General features: G+C 38.4%; 2 protein-coding genes across 4 annotated transcripts in view; one reads left to right on the top strand and one right to left on the bottom strand.

Moving 5' to 3' along the window:
• GLRA2 (glycine receptor alpha 2) overlaps positions 1–17,702 on the top strand; it is a 130,696-nt gene that overhangs the window by 24,939 nt on the left and 88,055 nt on the right. For all 3 annotated transcript variants that reach the window (XM_080554324.1, XM_080554323.1, XM_080554325.1), the window contains exon 4: positions 4,595–4,818. In XM_080554324.1, the coding sequence (XP_080410450.1) occupies positions 4,595–4,818 (224 nt within the window). The remainder of the gene's footprint in view (positions 1–4,594; positions 4,819–17,702) is intronic.
• LOC308180100 (uncharacterized protein) lies at positions 8,748–13,425 on the bottom strand. Its single transcript, XM_080561262.1, has 2 exons — positions 13,144–13,425; positions 8,748–9,126 (listed from the first exon to the last, which is right to left on the bottom strand). Exons 1-2 carry the CDS (start codon positions 13,382–13,384, stop codon positions 8,924–8,926), a joined length of 444 nt encoding a protein of 147 aa, XP_080417388.1. The 5' UTR covers positions 13,385–13,425; the 3' UTR covers positions 8,748–8,923.

The following is a 17,702-nucleotide window of genomic DNA, read 5'->3' as shown; positions in this document are numbered from 1 at the left end:
GTTTTGACGTAAAACGAAAAGATTCATTTAAGACCCTGGATTGTAAGTCAAAAAGAGATGTTCTTGTCTCGGAGGACAGGGATGCTTAGTGAAACCTCATATACATACTGAAGGGACATTATCAGGATATAACTTGGAAGAGCTGCAGTAACTCATTGGAAACCTTGGGAGATGAAAACTTGTTAGAGAGGCTTTCGGTAGGAGAAATGAACATGGCAAACAGGATTACAGTCCCAGACCTGCTTAATTCAATAAGTTCTCAATAACATTAGCAGTAGTAGCTTCATTTTTTTTTTTTTTCTGATTAAACACCAGGATGAAATTTATCCCTTTGTGAAGGCCAGCACAACTCTGTGTTGTGCCTATGTGTTATGCCCAGTGTGTTCTAAAAGCTAAAACCCTTGAGAAATAAAACAGAGGTCTGTGCTGGCTGTCTACAAGTGGATGAATTCCACAGAGTTTTCATGAATTTTGTTCCCAAAGATTTACGGAAACAAAATGCAAATATGTTAATCTCTCTGCTCTATTATGCACATGTAGGACAGTATAAAGATTGATTTTTCTTTGTTCCAAAAGAAACAGTTTCTTCCACATGAAAATGATGTATATTATACCAAAATAAAATAGTAAAAAAGGCTAGATCATAGTCAAGATAGAATTGATAGAATTGTTGGGGGGAAAAAGGAAAGAAAAAAAAAAAGAAAGAAAGAGCAAGAGCAAAAGATTTTCCTAAGTTCACAGAATAAAACAATTATGCCAGTAAGCTTTGTATCTATTTTTGGAAGCATTCACACATGCAGTATTCAGCAGAAAATCCACTGTACAGCATGACTGCAGTTGAGTATCACAGATGAGTAATCTACATCAGGCTGGGCAGAGTCCCAAGGAATTCAGATGTTTAGTGTCACAAATGACCAGGATTTTTTAGCTATCAGCTGTAGGAGAAGCTAAGAGCAGTTTGTGCATTGATGAACTAATTGCTGATTACAGAAATGACTAACAATGAGAACATTATTATTGTCGTTATACCCTATAATTAATAACTGATACTATGCATCAGGTTCTCTGTTGGGATAAATGCATCAGATTCCAGTTGTGTTTTGAGTACTTACGTTAGCAGAAAAAATAGCCATTCTTTTAAAAACTTTAGTGGGGATAGAAGTTGGCTGTGGCTGGATAGATGATATTCCCACAAGAAAACGCATATTACAAATAAGCTTGTTAGATCTCAGTTGAGCAAGTTACATGTCTAGTTTTAACTGCATGAAGGACTCCCAATGAAGCCATTGAGGACACCTTGCATGCTTAGATGCGTAGTTAACCAAGCACTTTTCTGTTGCATGGCTTTGAAATCGATGATTAAGCCACTATTTTCCGGTTAGCATTCGTGTTCGGGACTTGGAGAGAGAGTAGTCTCTCTGGTTAGCCCTTCCTATGTATGCAAGACCAGCTAAGTCTGCTGTTTGCATCAGACAACTGACTCAACACCTGGGTGGTCAATGTGATTGGAGGGGAAGATGGGAGGAAGGCTAAGATCAAAGATGGGAGTAAGCTCAGAGTTAGTAAACAGGACTGAAGAGGGAGCGGGGATCCCCAGCACTCCCTGACACAGCAGTGCCTGAGGCCAAAGGAACACAAAACTTTGCGGAAGGTGTGGGGAGTGAGCCTGCTGGCTGCGGAATTGCCATCCGTGACCTTGCCCAGTATGAGGTGAATGGAAAAATCTTTTCTCTCCAGATTCCTATAACAGAAACTTAGTATATATGTGGATTGAGTCGCTAAATCTTCATATAAAACTGATCAGATGAATATTCCTTTAGTGTGTTAGCGTTACCATGATCTTATGTCTTGAGAACAGAGGAAAACTCTTTATCTGAGTTACCTTGAGCTATTGCTGGCATCAATATTGCCAGAGAGATTTAAACTTCAGGTCCACACTTCTCATTCAAAACAGTGGTGCTGTCAGAAAGAATTTGTGGAGCAGGTGTACGTGTGGTAGTGTAGGAGTGCATTACTACAGTCCACCCACACCTACCCTCAAGAGCTCACAAAATACACATGATAGTCTGCCTGAGCTCCATGTTGTGGTATCGTTCTCAGGAGAATTTCTCTTCATAAGATAGCTACAGTGTTAGCACAGGAAAAGTAAATTCAAAATTCTGCACGATTACATCTGACTGTGTAAATGCACATCCCTCTTGGCTGCTTATACCACAAGCATAGGAGAAAACAAGTAACTGGTATTTTGATGTGCAAGTTACATTTCCATTTTTATTTCTTATTTAAATATCTCTATATATACATAAATACATAGATATAGATATTTATAGATAGATCGATAGTAAAGCCAGTCAGACATAAAGAAAGGTTTCAGTGCTGTTTTGCTTCTAACACAATCTGCAGAGAAAAACCACTACCACCACCACCAACAAAAGCTTTTTTAAGTGTATCGGTGTGATGGCTCTAATATATTTATGAATTATGAAAATATATTTTCAACATACATATGTGTTGGAAAAGATACTATAACTCTATTGGTATTATTTATGATTTTGGTATAATATATATCATTATATGCAAGCTCTTCTATGAATAAGGATTTTTCAGACTAGCTTTTGCTAGCTAAATCAACAACTACTGAAATTCATGAAGGCACATTTATTTATTTTTAGATATTCCTAAACAGTTTGCTGATTTGACTGATTTATGATTTCTATGTCATGGGGGAAAAATCCCTCTGCTTTCTATGGACTTCATTACATATCTTATTTTAAGAAAAATTCAAAGCAGTTGCTAAATTAGCAATAGCAATTGTATATTATTATATAGTGATACGTCAATCGCTGATGACAGTTCCTGCCTTCTTTGATGTAGAATGAAGGTCAAGGGCTTTCCTGTCTTTTTTACTGATGCTGTTCCATGTAAACTTATAAGACAGTTTTTAAGACCAGGAAACAAGACAAAGTATGCTTAGTTTTGCTGTATCCTCACAAGATGTGATGATATTTTTTAAAAATCAGAACTGCAAGTTAATACTTGATCTTAAACTGCGTGAAACAACACTATCATAAAAAGTGCGGTGGCTTGTGAAAAGCAGATACAGGTTTTTCTAAGTATCTTTAATAAACATGTTATTCTTAGACCTCTTTCTGGTCTGTCTTGCTCTGGTTAGAAGATGTTCATATTTTGACTCACATCTACACAACAGCTAATATGGAAATGATAATGAAAACAAGAAAATACACGTTCCTAGTAAGATTGTGAAATATCATTCCATAGGTCTCAAAAATTACATCCGTTTGGATGTTAGAAATATTCTGCCTGAGCACCAGCACATTTCATCATGAACCTACTGACAGAATGGTGGGAAACGCTGAAGTTTGGTGGGGCTCATTCCATGGAGTTTGTGTATTTGGCAAGCTGCGTGCTGCAGCTCTAATCAGAGTGAAAATATTTATTTACATTTCAAGAATGATGAATTCTTTAGACTATGAGGTTCAGTGGCCTAACTAAACCCATGCCAACTCATACATTTTCCAAGTCAAAAGCACAGAGCTGCCATTTTAATGTACTGCTGCTACTGCAAAACAAATCCTAAATGTAAGGCTTTTGTACAGTTGGCAGAATTATTTGCTAATGTATTCCTTCAGATAACATAACTTATATAAACATTATTAAATATTTTCCCTTTAGAGGAAGAGTAGATATATTTCCAAGAAAGTATTCACAGACTAGCTAACTGCTATAATTTCAGGTAAATATGCTATAAGAGAAGGGAAAGATGGGGGAGATGATGCTTTTATTTGCTGACTTTGTAAATTCAGGATAAGTAGAATAGGCATTAGAAGCTTTCCATTCTCTCTGTTGGGTTTTGGATTAGACCCTGAAAGCTCTTTTCATACTCTTTTTTAATAGCTACTTCTCGACATAGTATTAATGCTGGTTTTAAATGAACCTCTATATAATTGCTGTCTTCCCAGTTGTGACTAACAGACCACTCAGCAAAAGAATGCAATTAGAACAATTTTAAAGGGATACAGGGATGGAGAAGTGAATGAAATAACATACAGAGAAAAGCATACGGTAGATAGAATAAGGATGCAAACAGTAAATAAAAAGTGCTGATTTAATTTCTCCTCTACAAATCTGGCTTCACTGAAATTAGCAACTATTCATGAGTACATTAGAAATAATTGATTTACACATTGGAAGCAATTTATTTAAATTAGTAGTTTTATAGCATCTTTGTTGAAATTGTATATAGCTAGCCACGATGCTTTCTGACTTTCTAAGTACCACTGGGATAATCCATAGCATTTGAAAGAAGGTTGTATTTAACATTGGAGGTTGCAGTTAATATTTTCTTCGTCAATGAAGTAATTTTGATTTGGAAAATGTACCAGTTGTGTTTGTTTGGTTCAGTATGGCATTTAGACTGCTTAATTTTAAAATGACATCTCTCACATTCAGTAGATAACATAAATATTTGCTGTAACACTGGTACTGTAATAGGTGTAATAGCATAACGAAAGCTAAAGTGGGCTTCCAATATTGGTAAGTGGCTCAGTAACCTTTTCACATGGCATTTCTGTAGGACTACAGAGTGAACATTTTTTTGAGACAGCAGTGGAATGACTCACGCCTGGCTTACAGTGAATATCCTGATGATTCGTTGGATTTGGATCCCTCTATGCTGGACTCTATTTGGAAACCAGATTTATTCTTTGCCAATGAGAAGGGAGCAAACTTCCATGATGTCACGACAGACAACAAGCTGCTAAGGATTTCTAAGACTGGAAAAGTGCTGTACAGTATCAGGTAAACCTGTTAACTTTATTTTTCTGCTCTTCATCCCATTCTTTCCTCTCAATCCCTGTTTTTCTGGATGCAGCTAGGCTTGCAGAACACACTTTACGTATTTAATTTTTTCTTGTCCCTTGTGTACAACTGAAATGAGACTTAATCACAGCAGGGTAGAAAGAAAATATGCCCACATTCCTTTGCTAAGCTTTTACTTGTCACAAGGTAGTCTGTAAGTGGCACAGCAGTATTTCTTAACCTTGTTGGAAACTTAAGGATGTCTACTTCTTTATAGGTATTCCTCAGTAATTCCCATCAACATTAGCTCAAGTCTTCTTACAAAGAGAAGAAATCAGCTCTTCAGTGGATGGTGGGTTGTAATTCAAAAGTAAAGGGGAATAGTATTTAAATGATTTCTGAAAACCTTAAGTAAAAATGGGCTTGAAACACTGTAAATGACACACGAGTGGCTGTGTAATCGGTTGTATCTTTTCACAGTTAAAAATAACTGGAATTATGGAAAGCTTTTGTTTTAATACTAAGTGCATTGAAGTGTGTGTCATGTGACTGGATTTAGGCTGAATGAATAAACACTGTTTGACAAAATGTGACTGGATATGATCTGATGAAACAGGACATATGCAGAGAATCAACTGCATTTCACAGGCGTAAACGACAGGAAATTTGCAGTATTTGTTTGACATTCAGCTTACTGTGCATCATTAACTTAGTATAAGTAATCAAAGGTGCAAAACCACTGCTCTTAGGGTGGTTTAAAAAAATGTATTGTTTTGTGTGTTCCTGGGAATGCTTTTTAGTTTTTCCCATTCTTGCATTGTGGAAAGTGAACATGGTAGTATCTGTTTAATAGATTGCTTAGTGAATTTACTTGTTGGTAAGGAAAATCAATTCAGAAGACAGTTGTTTCTGACAAGGCATTCTGTTTGTGACCTGGATTTTCACTGAGGAATTTTTATTGATCCAGGTTAAGGAGAGTGGTGTTCTGTAGGATGCTAGATTAATAAATAATAACATGGCACTTTCTCCATTTCACAGAATCACAGAATCACAGAATTGTAGGGGTTGGAAGGGACCTCAAGAGATCATTGGGTCCAACCCCCCTGCCAAAGCAGGTTCCCCAGAGCAGGTTGCCCAGGTAGGCGTCCAGACAGGCCGTGAATATCTCCAGAGAAGGAGACTCCACAAACTCCCTGGGCAGCCTGTTCCAGTGCTCTGTCACCGAGTACTGGATTTTACTTGATTCCAGTGGAAATGACTCGATAAGACCCCATTTGTATTTGGATAGATTAACCAGTGTGGAACATACACATTTATTGAGCAAGGTTTCAAATTGACATACCTGAACAGTTTGAGAAAAATAGTAGTATAGAAGGATGAAACTAGCACTAGCAGAGTGATAAATATGCTGTCACTTACAAATATTTCTTGTTTCATCCTGGGAAAGAAATGAATGCATCTGCTTGTTTGAATGACATCAGACGCTGTCTTATTGGAGGCAACAGTGCAGCTGGGTGCTGTTCTGAATACAGATAGATAATTTCTCTGACATTTGTCCATGCGGGAAAAGTAATATTTCAAGCTGTCATACTATATTTGTAAAATTCCCACACCTAAATGCAAATTCATACAAAGTAGAGCAAGCAGTATTCCAACCGAGGACTAAGCAAAGCTCATTGTTTCTCATTTGTAACAAGCAACAGCAACAAAGGTTTGCCTGGTACTTCTCACATGGCATAGAATTTTGAATAACACTTTACAGTGAAGAAATCTTTGCTGAGTACTGGACTTTGAAGTCAGAAGTAATTAGAAAAACTTGTCTTTATTCTCTAGATGCTGGTTGCCAGTTGCTTTTAGTTGTGCTGTGTTGAAACAAACAAGAATATTCTAGTGATTGGTTTCAGTACACCAAGAAAAGTATAATGTTGCCATTTTCACTACTACACCAAAAGGACTAAACCTGACACAGTGATATTTAACATTTAGTGTTTAGTGTGCTCTAAATGTTTAAAGCACTTCACAAATATGTCTGAAATGTAGTAGTGTAGACTGTTTTGTCATATTTCCAAATTTAATAAAATCAAGGGCAAATTAATCTTGTATAAATATGCACTGTCTCTATTAAATGAACTTAAAACATCTCCCGGTAATGAATGGGTAAGAAACAAGTTGTGTGTATTATACAACAGCAGTATTCATCTTCCCTACATACTTAAATGTACATATGTACATATGTACTTATGTACATATGTACATATGTACATCTTCCCCAGTGCACTTAAACAGGGAAATATGCTATACCAGAGGCACAGCAGGTTTATGCCGCTAAATGCTGTGAGAGGTAAATCCTGCCCTTTCTGATAAGAATTTGGAAAGCCATAGTTATGGTCCATATTTTACTTAAAAGAAACAGTTGGTGTAGGAGATGTGTGCTCAGGTAAGTTATTTCAAGGTCACTGAGGGAATGGTCCCTGTGTTACTCCCAACACAGTGCTCAACTCTGGGAATTGTTTTATCCTGTGGTAAGCATGGAGCTGTGTGTCCTCCTTTCAGTGAGGGATAACCCATCTTGCATTCACTGGTGATGGTAGACATGACGTAGATTTCAGTCACTGTTTACCTTACAATAATTAATTATCATGCTCATGCTTGCAAACTGCTAGATCTATATTTAATTCACTGGGAGCTGTTGTAGAAAAATAAAGCCAGAGTGGTTGATGTACTCACCTATGAATCATGTAAGTTTAGGAGTCTAAACTTTTTTTTAGATATTTTCTGCATGCTCAGATGACTACCTTGGTATCTGTTTTAACCTCAGATATCGATATCATGGTATATATGTTATATAAAGCCTGAGGCAAGATCAATATGGAGAAAGCTTCTGAGCCTACAATATTTGTAAGAGATCTGGTGATGGGTATGGGAAACATGAAGGATTATGGAGCTATAATGGTTTAGTTCCATACTCACAAAAGAATCTGTATTATTTTAAAGGACCACCAAACTTGAAGTTTTAAGATGGAGGATGATATTTTTGATCCAGCCCTGGAAGCGAACTAGCACACAGACTAGGTCCTTGGGTAAAACTGATTTAAACCCTTGGGTACTGCAGAGAGAACAAGAACACTGGGAAGGGAAACCAGATTTATTCAATATCACAAATGCACACTTTTGTCACTAGTGACATGGCCACAGCTCTTAGAAGTGCATGGATTTTAAAAGTCAGCAGTTACAGTAAAGTTAAATTCAGCAAACAATTGCACTTTATTCAGGATCAGTCTCAGTGGCACTCTTCGAGCTGCAGAAAACTGTTAAATAACAATAGTTTTTGTTTTAAAGCCCTCTGCAGAGAGCACTCAATGAGAGGGGTTCATTATAGCAGCATTCAATATAATTGGCTTATGTTGTGTATATTTTGTATGCCGAAAAACAATGAGAGTTAGAATCTCATCCCACACAATGTCACCCCCCAGATGCCTGTGACTCATCCCTCTGAGCTCCCGACCCTTGAATGATCTCTGCATGGACTGGATTTTGTAGAGGGACTACATACTTGGAAATAATGGCAGTGCTATGTGATGGTACTGAGAGGCCTGTTCCTGGCACTCAAATCCCATATGATACCTGGGTTTTGTATAGTGTACACTGCTCAACTGATTTTATGTTCCAGGGCCAAGGATCATATCTTCTCTGTCCCACTGTAGACACCTGGGACACCAGTAAAATGCTAAAGAACCACATGGGAGACTTTGCTTTCTCTCTGAGCTGCACATTCGTGCTACCTGATTCCCAAAAACTTGTTCCAGGCTGCCAGCCAGCTCAGAATATTAGCATCTGCCAAAAAGGTTATTTTAGCAAAATGTCTTTCTTTCTTCCTTCTTTCCTTCTTTCCTTCTTTTCTTTTCTTCTTTTCTTCTTTTCTTTTCTTCTTCTTTTCTTCTTTTTTTCTTCCTTCCTTCCTTCCTTCCTTCCTTCCTTCCTTCCTTCCTTCCTTCCTTCCTTCCTTCCTTCCTTCCTTCCTTCCTTCCTTCCTTCCTTCCTTCCTTCCTTCCTTTTTATGTATTAATTTCCTCCCTCTCCTTTTAATATTTTCAGTACATCTCAGTCATATGAGCTTGATGCACAAGCTGATATAACTCAACAGTAGCATTGATCCATTGAACCTGGAATATATTGGCCAGGAAGGTAAAGAGGCTGGAACAACAACAACAACAACAACAACAACAACCAACATCAACAACTTCTTCTTCTTCTTCTTCTTCTTCTTCTTCTTCTTCTTCTTCTTCTTTCTTCTTCTTCTTCTTCTTTCTTCTTCTTTCTTCTTCTTTCTTCTTCTTTTTGTTTGTTTTAGTGTTTTTTAAATACTGATCCAGAAAGCATCTTGCACTTCCAATAGCCACAGAGGCTGTGAAGCTGTGCTTTGAAATGTCGTGCCATTGCATTTAGTCAGGCAGAGTTACAAAGCAGATTACTTCATATTTTTAAAATATGCAAAGAGTTTAGAAGGTGTTGCATAATTTGACAAGAGAGTTATTTGGAATTCTAGGGAGGAGATTTGAGCATATCACAAATTATTTTTCTGTCCTATTTTTGTTACTCCTGTTACAAGAGCAATGAAATACCTAGGAAGAAATCCCTCAAGTCTTTCAAAATAGCATTTTTTTTTTTGTCTTTGGAGTTATTTAGACAATTACTTCTGCGTGGTTTCAACTCTTAACCTAGATTTAATTGTTAAATATTATTACAGAGGAAGGTGGTGTCTACTAGAGAGCAGCACTGTGCAGCTAGGGCATCATGAATCAGGAAACACAAGCTATTAGGCTGGTCTGTATTTGTGCAGCTCTTCTGGCGGTGATTTATAGACCCTCTATTTGGAGAAAGTATCTGACAGGATGAGCTGGCACATCCAAAAGCTCTCTCCTACTTATGTAACCAAGGAGAGGTGTCTGTGAAACCAGCACATTTATTTACAAAACCATCTCCTGTGCCACTTGTGTTACCCACAAGTTTCCAAAACTGACTCTTTGTTGACAGACCACTGAGTCTAACCCCCTCTGGATCACCACCACGCCATGCATCATTTTGGCTTACATTACAATCTATGGTTACAATATCGCACATGTAAATCATCAGAATTAATCTATAACACTTCTGTAATTCAGCTTTTCTGAGTGAAAGTCCTGTGCTGTGCAAGTCTCCTCTGTACCTGTGTTCTTTGCCCTATGGGAAGAAAATGCAAACCAGATTTAGGAGATACATAAGTTACACTGGTTTTCCATTCACAATAGACTATTTTTGGGAAATGATGTCCACTACCCTCCTGAAAAATGTTACTTTTAAATAAGAGTATATCTTAGATCTTTAGTGTTACTACAAAATCTGTTGCCATATTACAGTAAATTCAGGCATGGATCTTAGGGTAGGGTAGGACTATAATCTTAGGGTAGGACAATAATCTTAGGGTACAAACCTTACCAGCCACCCAACAATGCAACTCCATTTACACCTGTTGACGTTGTGTGTGATCATCCACAGCACGGCAAAGTCTAGCCTAACAGAGTGGTAGAAAATGTTACGTTCCACAGTTCTGCACACATCCTGTGCTTAAGTTCAATGACTTCAATCTTATTTTACAATCCAGTGTTGGGATTTAAGAGGATTTGGACTTCACTAGCAGCATTGTCTTTCCATGTGACAGATTAGCAGAGGGGGAGGAGACAGACTGTTACCGCGATTGAAGTGGCTGTTTGCTACGTAGGAACCCCTGTCTCCTACCTCACGCTCATATTTATTACCTCAACTTCTACCAGAATAATATTGATATTGACAATGTGGGGATTGTCCCTTGGAAGTGAATCTCAATCAGCACATGAACATTTTCTTATAAAATTATTTATTCTTCCACTGGCAAAACTCCAGTTCCATGCTCATTGCCATGACTTTCCAAAAGCAAAAAAAAAAAAAAAATCTTCACAAGCCTTGAAGTAACTTTTCTACATTAAATACATATATATATATAAAGACATTTAAGAAGAAATGCAGAACTTCTAACTGAAATAGAAAACATATAAAGAAGTTTTGAGTTAGCTATTCTGTACTATAGGCAGAGGCTTTACAGACATATAAATAGTGCTAGAACCACTAGACTTTATTAAACTATACATTGTTTGTTGCGGGGACATGGTGACTTCTGAAATTGTAACTGCATGCTATGTGAATCCAACAAGCTTGACAAATTTGTCTTCCCATGGGCATAAGTACAATAATAATGCTTTCAAAGGCTAAAAAGTTGTGTCCTTTTTTTAGGACAAGTAGCCATTCTAATTATTGCTGAACTCAATGTCTTTGGATTATGATTAGCTCCCCAATTTTCACCTTTTTTTTTTTTTTCTTTCCTTCTTGCCCCTCCTCCTAGTTCTCCTTCCACCATCATCTCCCTTCCTTTTGGGGTCTTTTAATTAAACGGTCTCAGATGCTTCTCATCCTTTTGCATGGTTTCCTAACACCTTCTTAACTGTGCCCTCCCATCAACCACTTTTCTCTCTCTCATTTCCTCCTAATCTACATACAAATCCAGGCTGAGTCTCTAGCAATGGATTTCCAATACCCTTATTTTTCTGTTGTGCCTAATGTACTTGTTTTGCATAAAAATAATAAACCCCCCTAAATAAATAATAAAGCCTAATGCAGGTACTTTGTTATGCAACTAGCACAGCTATTGTCAAAACCCCATTGATCATCTTGCTTAAGGAAAGAATAATTTACATTTTAATGACACAAAATTAGTTGCTTTTTCACTTCATCAGGCATTTAAAGCAAAGTGGGGATATGGACATTATACTTGAACATGTACTGCCTCACTAATTCCTCTAATTCTGTGCACGTCTCCAGCTGACACACCGAAACATTGGATGTGAGGTAAATACAAACACAACAGAAGAGCTACATAAACTGAAGGACAATGCTGCCAAGAGAACAAACGGCTCTGAGCTGGTCATAAGAAAGCTTAAACTGGAAGTTATAACCTTTCCAGCCATCTACGCTTTGAATTCCTAAAACAATATTCCAACAGAAATAATGGAAGGCATAGGAAGGAACTCAGTATCAGTAAATGAACCATGATAATTTTTGAAAGGGCTTAGATGATGTGACTATATGTGATAGGAGATGACTGTATTTAATGGTCCAAGATGTCACTTCTACAGCCCTATATTCCTGTGTCTCAAATAAAAAGGAAGGCTTTTTTTTTTTTTTTTTTGAGTTAAGTGTGAAATGCTGTTGGAGATCAATTTGTACACATGCAGTTGTCTTGGCTGACAGGATCAAAAAATATTGGCAGGTGGTTACTTCTGGATAGCTATGCCAATGGGATTGTAAAGCCAAGCCACACATCTGCATGTTTGCTCTCCTTCTGGTTAACAGTGATGTCTGTCCTTGACTGCTAGTGACTGATCACTGCATTTAACCATTGAGCTTACATTAGAGCAGTCAAAGGTTAGATGGAAAAAGTTGTAGGTACAGGAGCCTTTTCTAAGTAAATGGCATAAAAAAAAAAAAAAACGTTTTCCTGGAACTTGCTCTCGGGGATGGAGGTCTTTTGCCAAATGCATTGCAATATATGGCTTAGTACAAAGATGTCATCATTCCAGGAGGAAAGCAGCAGCATCCTAAACACATACTGCAGGAAAATTAAGATAGAAAATAACAGAGGAGAATGGAGAGATGAAATAAGATTCTTCCTGGAAAGGAAACAGGTGGTTACAGAATTTAACTGTTACAAGAAATCATACGTGAATGTAATTCCACAGATTTGGTTGAGCAATAATCAGGAAATCATTTGCTGGCAACTCATGTGCTGGCATTGCGTATTTACAGACAATACTGGCATTACAATGAGAAGTGGGATGCCCATAATGAGAAATCCACCACCCTGTTCATTCTGTGCCAGCTCCCATTTTAAGCAGTACATGAAGCAAAGCAAAGCACTGGAGGGACAGCACGCTCATAAACAGCAGTACGTGAAACTCCAGGCTGCATTTCACTTTTTGCCATAGCAGAGAGGGCTCCATGTCTCCTCTAAGCTCAACTTCAGCCTGTTCCCATCTGACAGAAATGAAACTGCAGAACATGACAAATATTAGAAAGGAATTCTAGGGCTCCTCAAAAATAAGGGGAAAAGCAGACAGTTTGACTGTTCCATTTAACAAGACAAAGCCTGTAAACTGTAAAAATTACCAGAATTGACATTCAAAATGATGAGTCAGGTCTCTGAAAAATAATGAGATGGTCTACACAATGAAAAGCCTTTTAAAAGATGAATGTAACCATTTTTCTTCTTCTTCTTCTTCTTCTTCTTCTTCTTCTTCTTCTTCTTCTTCTTCTTCTTCTTCTTCTTCTTCTTCTTCTTCTTCTTCTTCTTCTTCTTCTTCTTCTTCTTCTTCACCTTCTTCTTCACCTTCTTCTTCTTCACCTTCTTCTTCTTCACCTTCTTCTTCTTCACCTTCTTCTTCTTCACCTTCTTCTTCTTCACCTTCTTCACCTTCTTCTTCTTCTTCACCTTCTTCATCTTCTTCTTTTTTCCTGTTGTTGTTTTGGCCTTCTGATGTATGAACAATGTGTGTGCCTTAATTTCAGGCACAGATCACCCATGAGATGGGGCTGGGAAAAATATAAGGAGATTTTACATTTTCCTGCCTGTTTCAGTGCCGCTAGTCTAAATGGCATTTGCTCCCATGTCATGCAATGCTGTCACGGTTGCTGTGCAACTCCATCTCCCCTGCCAGTTAATGGGGAACTTTGCCTGTTTGTGCTTAGGCAATATTTTTATGTTCTTTCAGCAGCTGAAAGGATCAGAAATCCAATTTTCCAACGGGGGGGGGGGGGGGGGGGGGGGGGGGCGGGGAAAGCTGTTTACATTTATTGTCAGCTCAGAGCTTTAAGACAAACATCAGAAATTGTGGAATTTATGATAGCATCTTTAGAATTGGCAATGATGAAAAAAATCCCCGTTCCTCTAACAGGCCCAGCACTGGCTTTGCACAGGTATAGGAATTTTCATTGAAATGACAGGTGGCCAATATTGACATGACCATGCACGCGCTACTTGTGTTCTGGTGTTTGCAGCGTAAACTCCCAGATTGTAACGTTGCCTGTCCCACCAGCTAAGCTGCAGATGGGTGTAGCTTGAAAGAATGAAGGGATAAGAATAGAAGCAAAAAGTTATTTTTGATACCATGCCCACTCATGGCAAGGCATTTGTTGCTTTTCCTACTTGTTGGAAGCTAATCATGCTTTCTTTGGAGACAGAGATGACTTGCACCCTTGTCACCAGCACTATTTAAATTTCCAACAGTACTTCCGTAATTAAGTCTGATTCTAGTTATTTCTCATTATAAAAATGGTATGAGGCAGCTGGTGTTCTGTAGCCCACTCACAAACTGCCACACTTGCAGGTTTGTTAATGAAAATGCTATTCTCCTTGTTGTCAGACACCTGGTGCTGGAAGATCCACGGGGCCTTTCTCGCATGGGATCAATGCCTTCCTCCTGGATGGGAGCTATCACTTACATCAAGTGAGGTTTGGGGCAGTCACAACATATCAGGCTGTATTAGCTGCTTGTAAACATGAAGTGGGTTAGAACACAATTTAGTGTTTGCTGCGGATCAGAGCGGACTGGCCTCCTGGCTCCAAAGAGAGGTGGGGGTGGTATGTGGCAGGAACTGGGATAAAAGAGAGGGCAACAGGAAAGGAAGGGGGGAAAGGTACAATGATAAACAAGGATGCAGAGGAAAGAGACTGGGCTTTTTGAAATGTGTGCAAGAGAAAGCACAGAAGGAGGTGGGAAAGTATGTCCAAGGATCAGAGAAAGGATAGGACAGGGGTGAAGGATAAAGGGGAATGAGGTGAGCACCAGTGAGCTCAGGATTTCATTGCAGTGCACGTGAATACCCCTGAGCTCTCTTGGCTGCACATATATGCCACCCTCCCTCCACAGGCTTTTCCTTGGATGTTGATGGCTGGCTACAGCTGCTATTTTTAGGGCATCTGTAGTGAGCTGAGCTCTGCTGTTGGCCCCTCTGAGGGCCAGCCCATTTCCATCTGGAGGAAACACGGACATTGCAAAACAAAGTGTTCAGGTGTTAAAGATCACCAGCTTGAGTGTTGCTATTTATTTTTTCCCCCAGGTTTTTTTTTTTTTTTTTTTTTGTGGTTTCTGTAATAAGGGAGGCCACAGCCTACAGGACTTCTGCTTCTCTGCTTGCAGAAGTGGGAAATGCTGACCTTTGGATGATGCTGATAAGGGGACTTTCTGGGGTTACCAGAAATTAAAACAGAAATGAAAGATGTTGAGCTGGGATGGAAAGAGAGACAGGCCCACAGCCCAAGTCTGAATGATATCTTATGACATTCTGCTGAAACCAGGGTATAAAAGAGTGGATTTTGAATGAAATGGTAGGTGAAGAAATCTGATCAGTGTCCATTGCACTTTGAAGATATTTAAGGAACATCAGCAGATGCTGCTTAGAAGGATTTATCTAGTGTATGAACTAGACCTCATGAAGAGGATCCCTGGAGTATTTGGTTACAGCCCTGCCTCTGCCATGACATCACTCAGTAATATTAGTGATTTCTTTTTGATTATTGTTTTGTCACAGGGCTGGCTAATTGTTCATTCTCTGCCTCTGCGTTTTGTTCTGTTCATACTCTATTTGCAATATTCCAGGGCTCATTTCTTCCTTGACTGTGGGATGGGTGAGGGAAAGAAGGGAGTAACTTGGCCTCCCCTCCAGGGTGTCCTGCTTTCCCTGGCATTATGCCTGATGTGCTGGAGTGCTGAAGCTCCAGCTCTCTTTTGACCCCTGCCTGCTCAGCTGCAAAATGTAAAGTCCCCATCCCCAGAGCACTCTCCCTGTGCTACCTGTGTGACGTGAGCCTACCTTCTAGGGGGTTCTTACAAAATCTGGTGTTTATGAATCTTAAATGCCTTGGGAGTGGCGTGCCTGAAAAATAATTGTTCTATAGCAGTTTCTTCTGTTTTATTAATGATTAAAGTACTCATCAATGTAATTGCCAGTTAAACTTGCACTTTGTACCAAATCTCTGGGGGCGTCTCTTGAATTTGCCAACTAAATTTGAGACATTCATTTTTTTGAAACTTTTTCTGTCAATGTTATTGTTATAGGCAATGTGGGTAGCTACATCAGCCTAAGCACTTCTGATCCTGTTTCACTATTAATGTAAATGTAGAAGTAGTGGTATGGCACCTAATATGGAAACACATACAGGATCATATATATATAGATATATATTTTAATGAAAAAGCGTCAACTGCTATAAAATGACCCACCACCATAGACTTCACTTGAGCTACTTCAGACTTCAGGAGCAGAACATTTAGCTTGTTGTAATCTTGTTGAAAATCAGTGGGTCTACAGATGATGCTAGGCAACAAGTGTTGGGTTCAATGCTTGCATTACTTCTGGTAAAAAGGATTATAGAGGCAAAGATGTTAAATATGGATGGCTACTCTGCTAAGAAGAACAGCAAGTAGTGATAAAGCTGTAATGGCATGGTAACTTGAGCTAACCTCATCAATCAGTGAATAGAAGTTATTTTCCATTTGTCAGGGTAAGCAGAACATAATTTAGCCTTTCTGAAAGACACTGTTGGTTAGGCAGAGAAAGAAGAGATGTCAACCTTTGTGTGAACCAGCATAATAATCATTTTTTCAGCTCTCCCGCAGAAGAGAAATTGACATATCCATCTAGCCATCTGTGGAGATAGAGCAATTTATCCCTGGGAGACTTGGAAGCTGTAGATGGATGCATTTGATTAATAATTAGTTTCATACTAAACTAATAGAATAGACACCTCTTCCCATGTATGTAGTCAAGCCCTCAGACTCCTTGACGGTTTGGTGGAGGAGAAGGGGATGAAGGAGAGAAGAAACAGTCAGCCTAAAATCCATGCTTGACAGTCAGTAAAATCTAAATGGTAGATAGGCCATATCTTCTTCAATGAGTACAAGAAGATGACATATTTTGCAGCCTTTTAGAAAATCATTTGCATAAAGACACTCTTGAAATGAACTTTAAAAATCTAACCCATATTTAGAAGATGACTGAAAAGAAGGAAGAGAATTTGATATATCAACATTTCAGGAAAAAATGGCAGAAGCAGTCTTTTGTTAATACTGGAAATCAGCAATTTGAACAGCTCAATTGTTAATCCAGGAAATTACCTAGTAAAAATGAGACTAGTTATCATTTTCAGGACACTTCAAATATTTAAAGAAGGAGTAAGGGTCATATTTTCAATGGCATTTATATGTCTACAAAATGTATGTGTTTTTTTTTTTTCTCTAATGGCTTATATTTTTAATGCATATGCTATTTGCTCCCAAAGGTTAAATGAGAGTTTATTTCCTATGGTAATGTACAGAGGACTACTAGGTGCTTTTCTTTTCTTAATCTCAATGCAGTTCACTACCACCAACAACCAATCTCTAATTTCCTGATATTGTCATCTTGCACACTGAAGCCTGTGTCAAGAGGACAAGAACGGTAAATTCTCTATGTAGCCCATGAGTAGGCAAAAGCACGGAAATGGCGAATGGGCTTTTTGATTAGATTCAGAACATTTTGATTACAGTTTTCTAAATATCATCTTCTCATCCTAGTGATTTGATTGCAGGACAGTAGGACTAAGTGGTTCAGTCAAACCATCCCAAAAAATTCACATGATGAAGAAGCAAGCTGAAAGATTGAGTAAGCTGTATTTGCTGAGAAACAAATATGTCTTGAGGAGCCACAGGAGACAAACAGTAAAATATTTCTTCATACAGATCACATTTGCCTGTAGGACAACCTACTTTCTAGGTTAG

The sequence above is a fragment of the Anser brachyrhynchus genome (genome assembly GCF_964034855.1).
Source record: "Anser brachyrhynchus genome assembly, chromosome: 1".
NCBI lineage: Eukaryota > Metazoa > Chordata > Aves > Anseriformes > Anatidae > Anser > Anser brachyrhynchus.
This window is presented reverse-complemented; position numbering and strand designations above follow the sequence as displayed.

What these genes read in the sequence shown, in the direction of transcription:
- LOC308180100 (XM_080561262.1), bottom strand. Translation starts at nt 13,384, where the DNA reads ATGAAGAAGGTGAAGAAGAAGAAGAAGGTGAAGAAGGTGAAGAAGAAG. An exon ending in GAAGAAGAAGAAGAAAAATG is followed by an intron (nt 9,127 to 13,143) that starts GTTACATTCATC and finishes AGAAAGAAGAAG; the next exon opens with AAAGAAGAAGAAGAAGAAGA.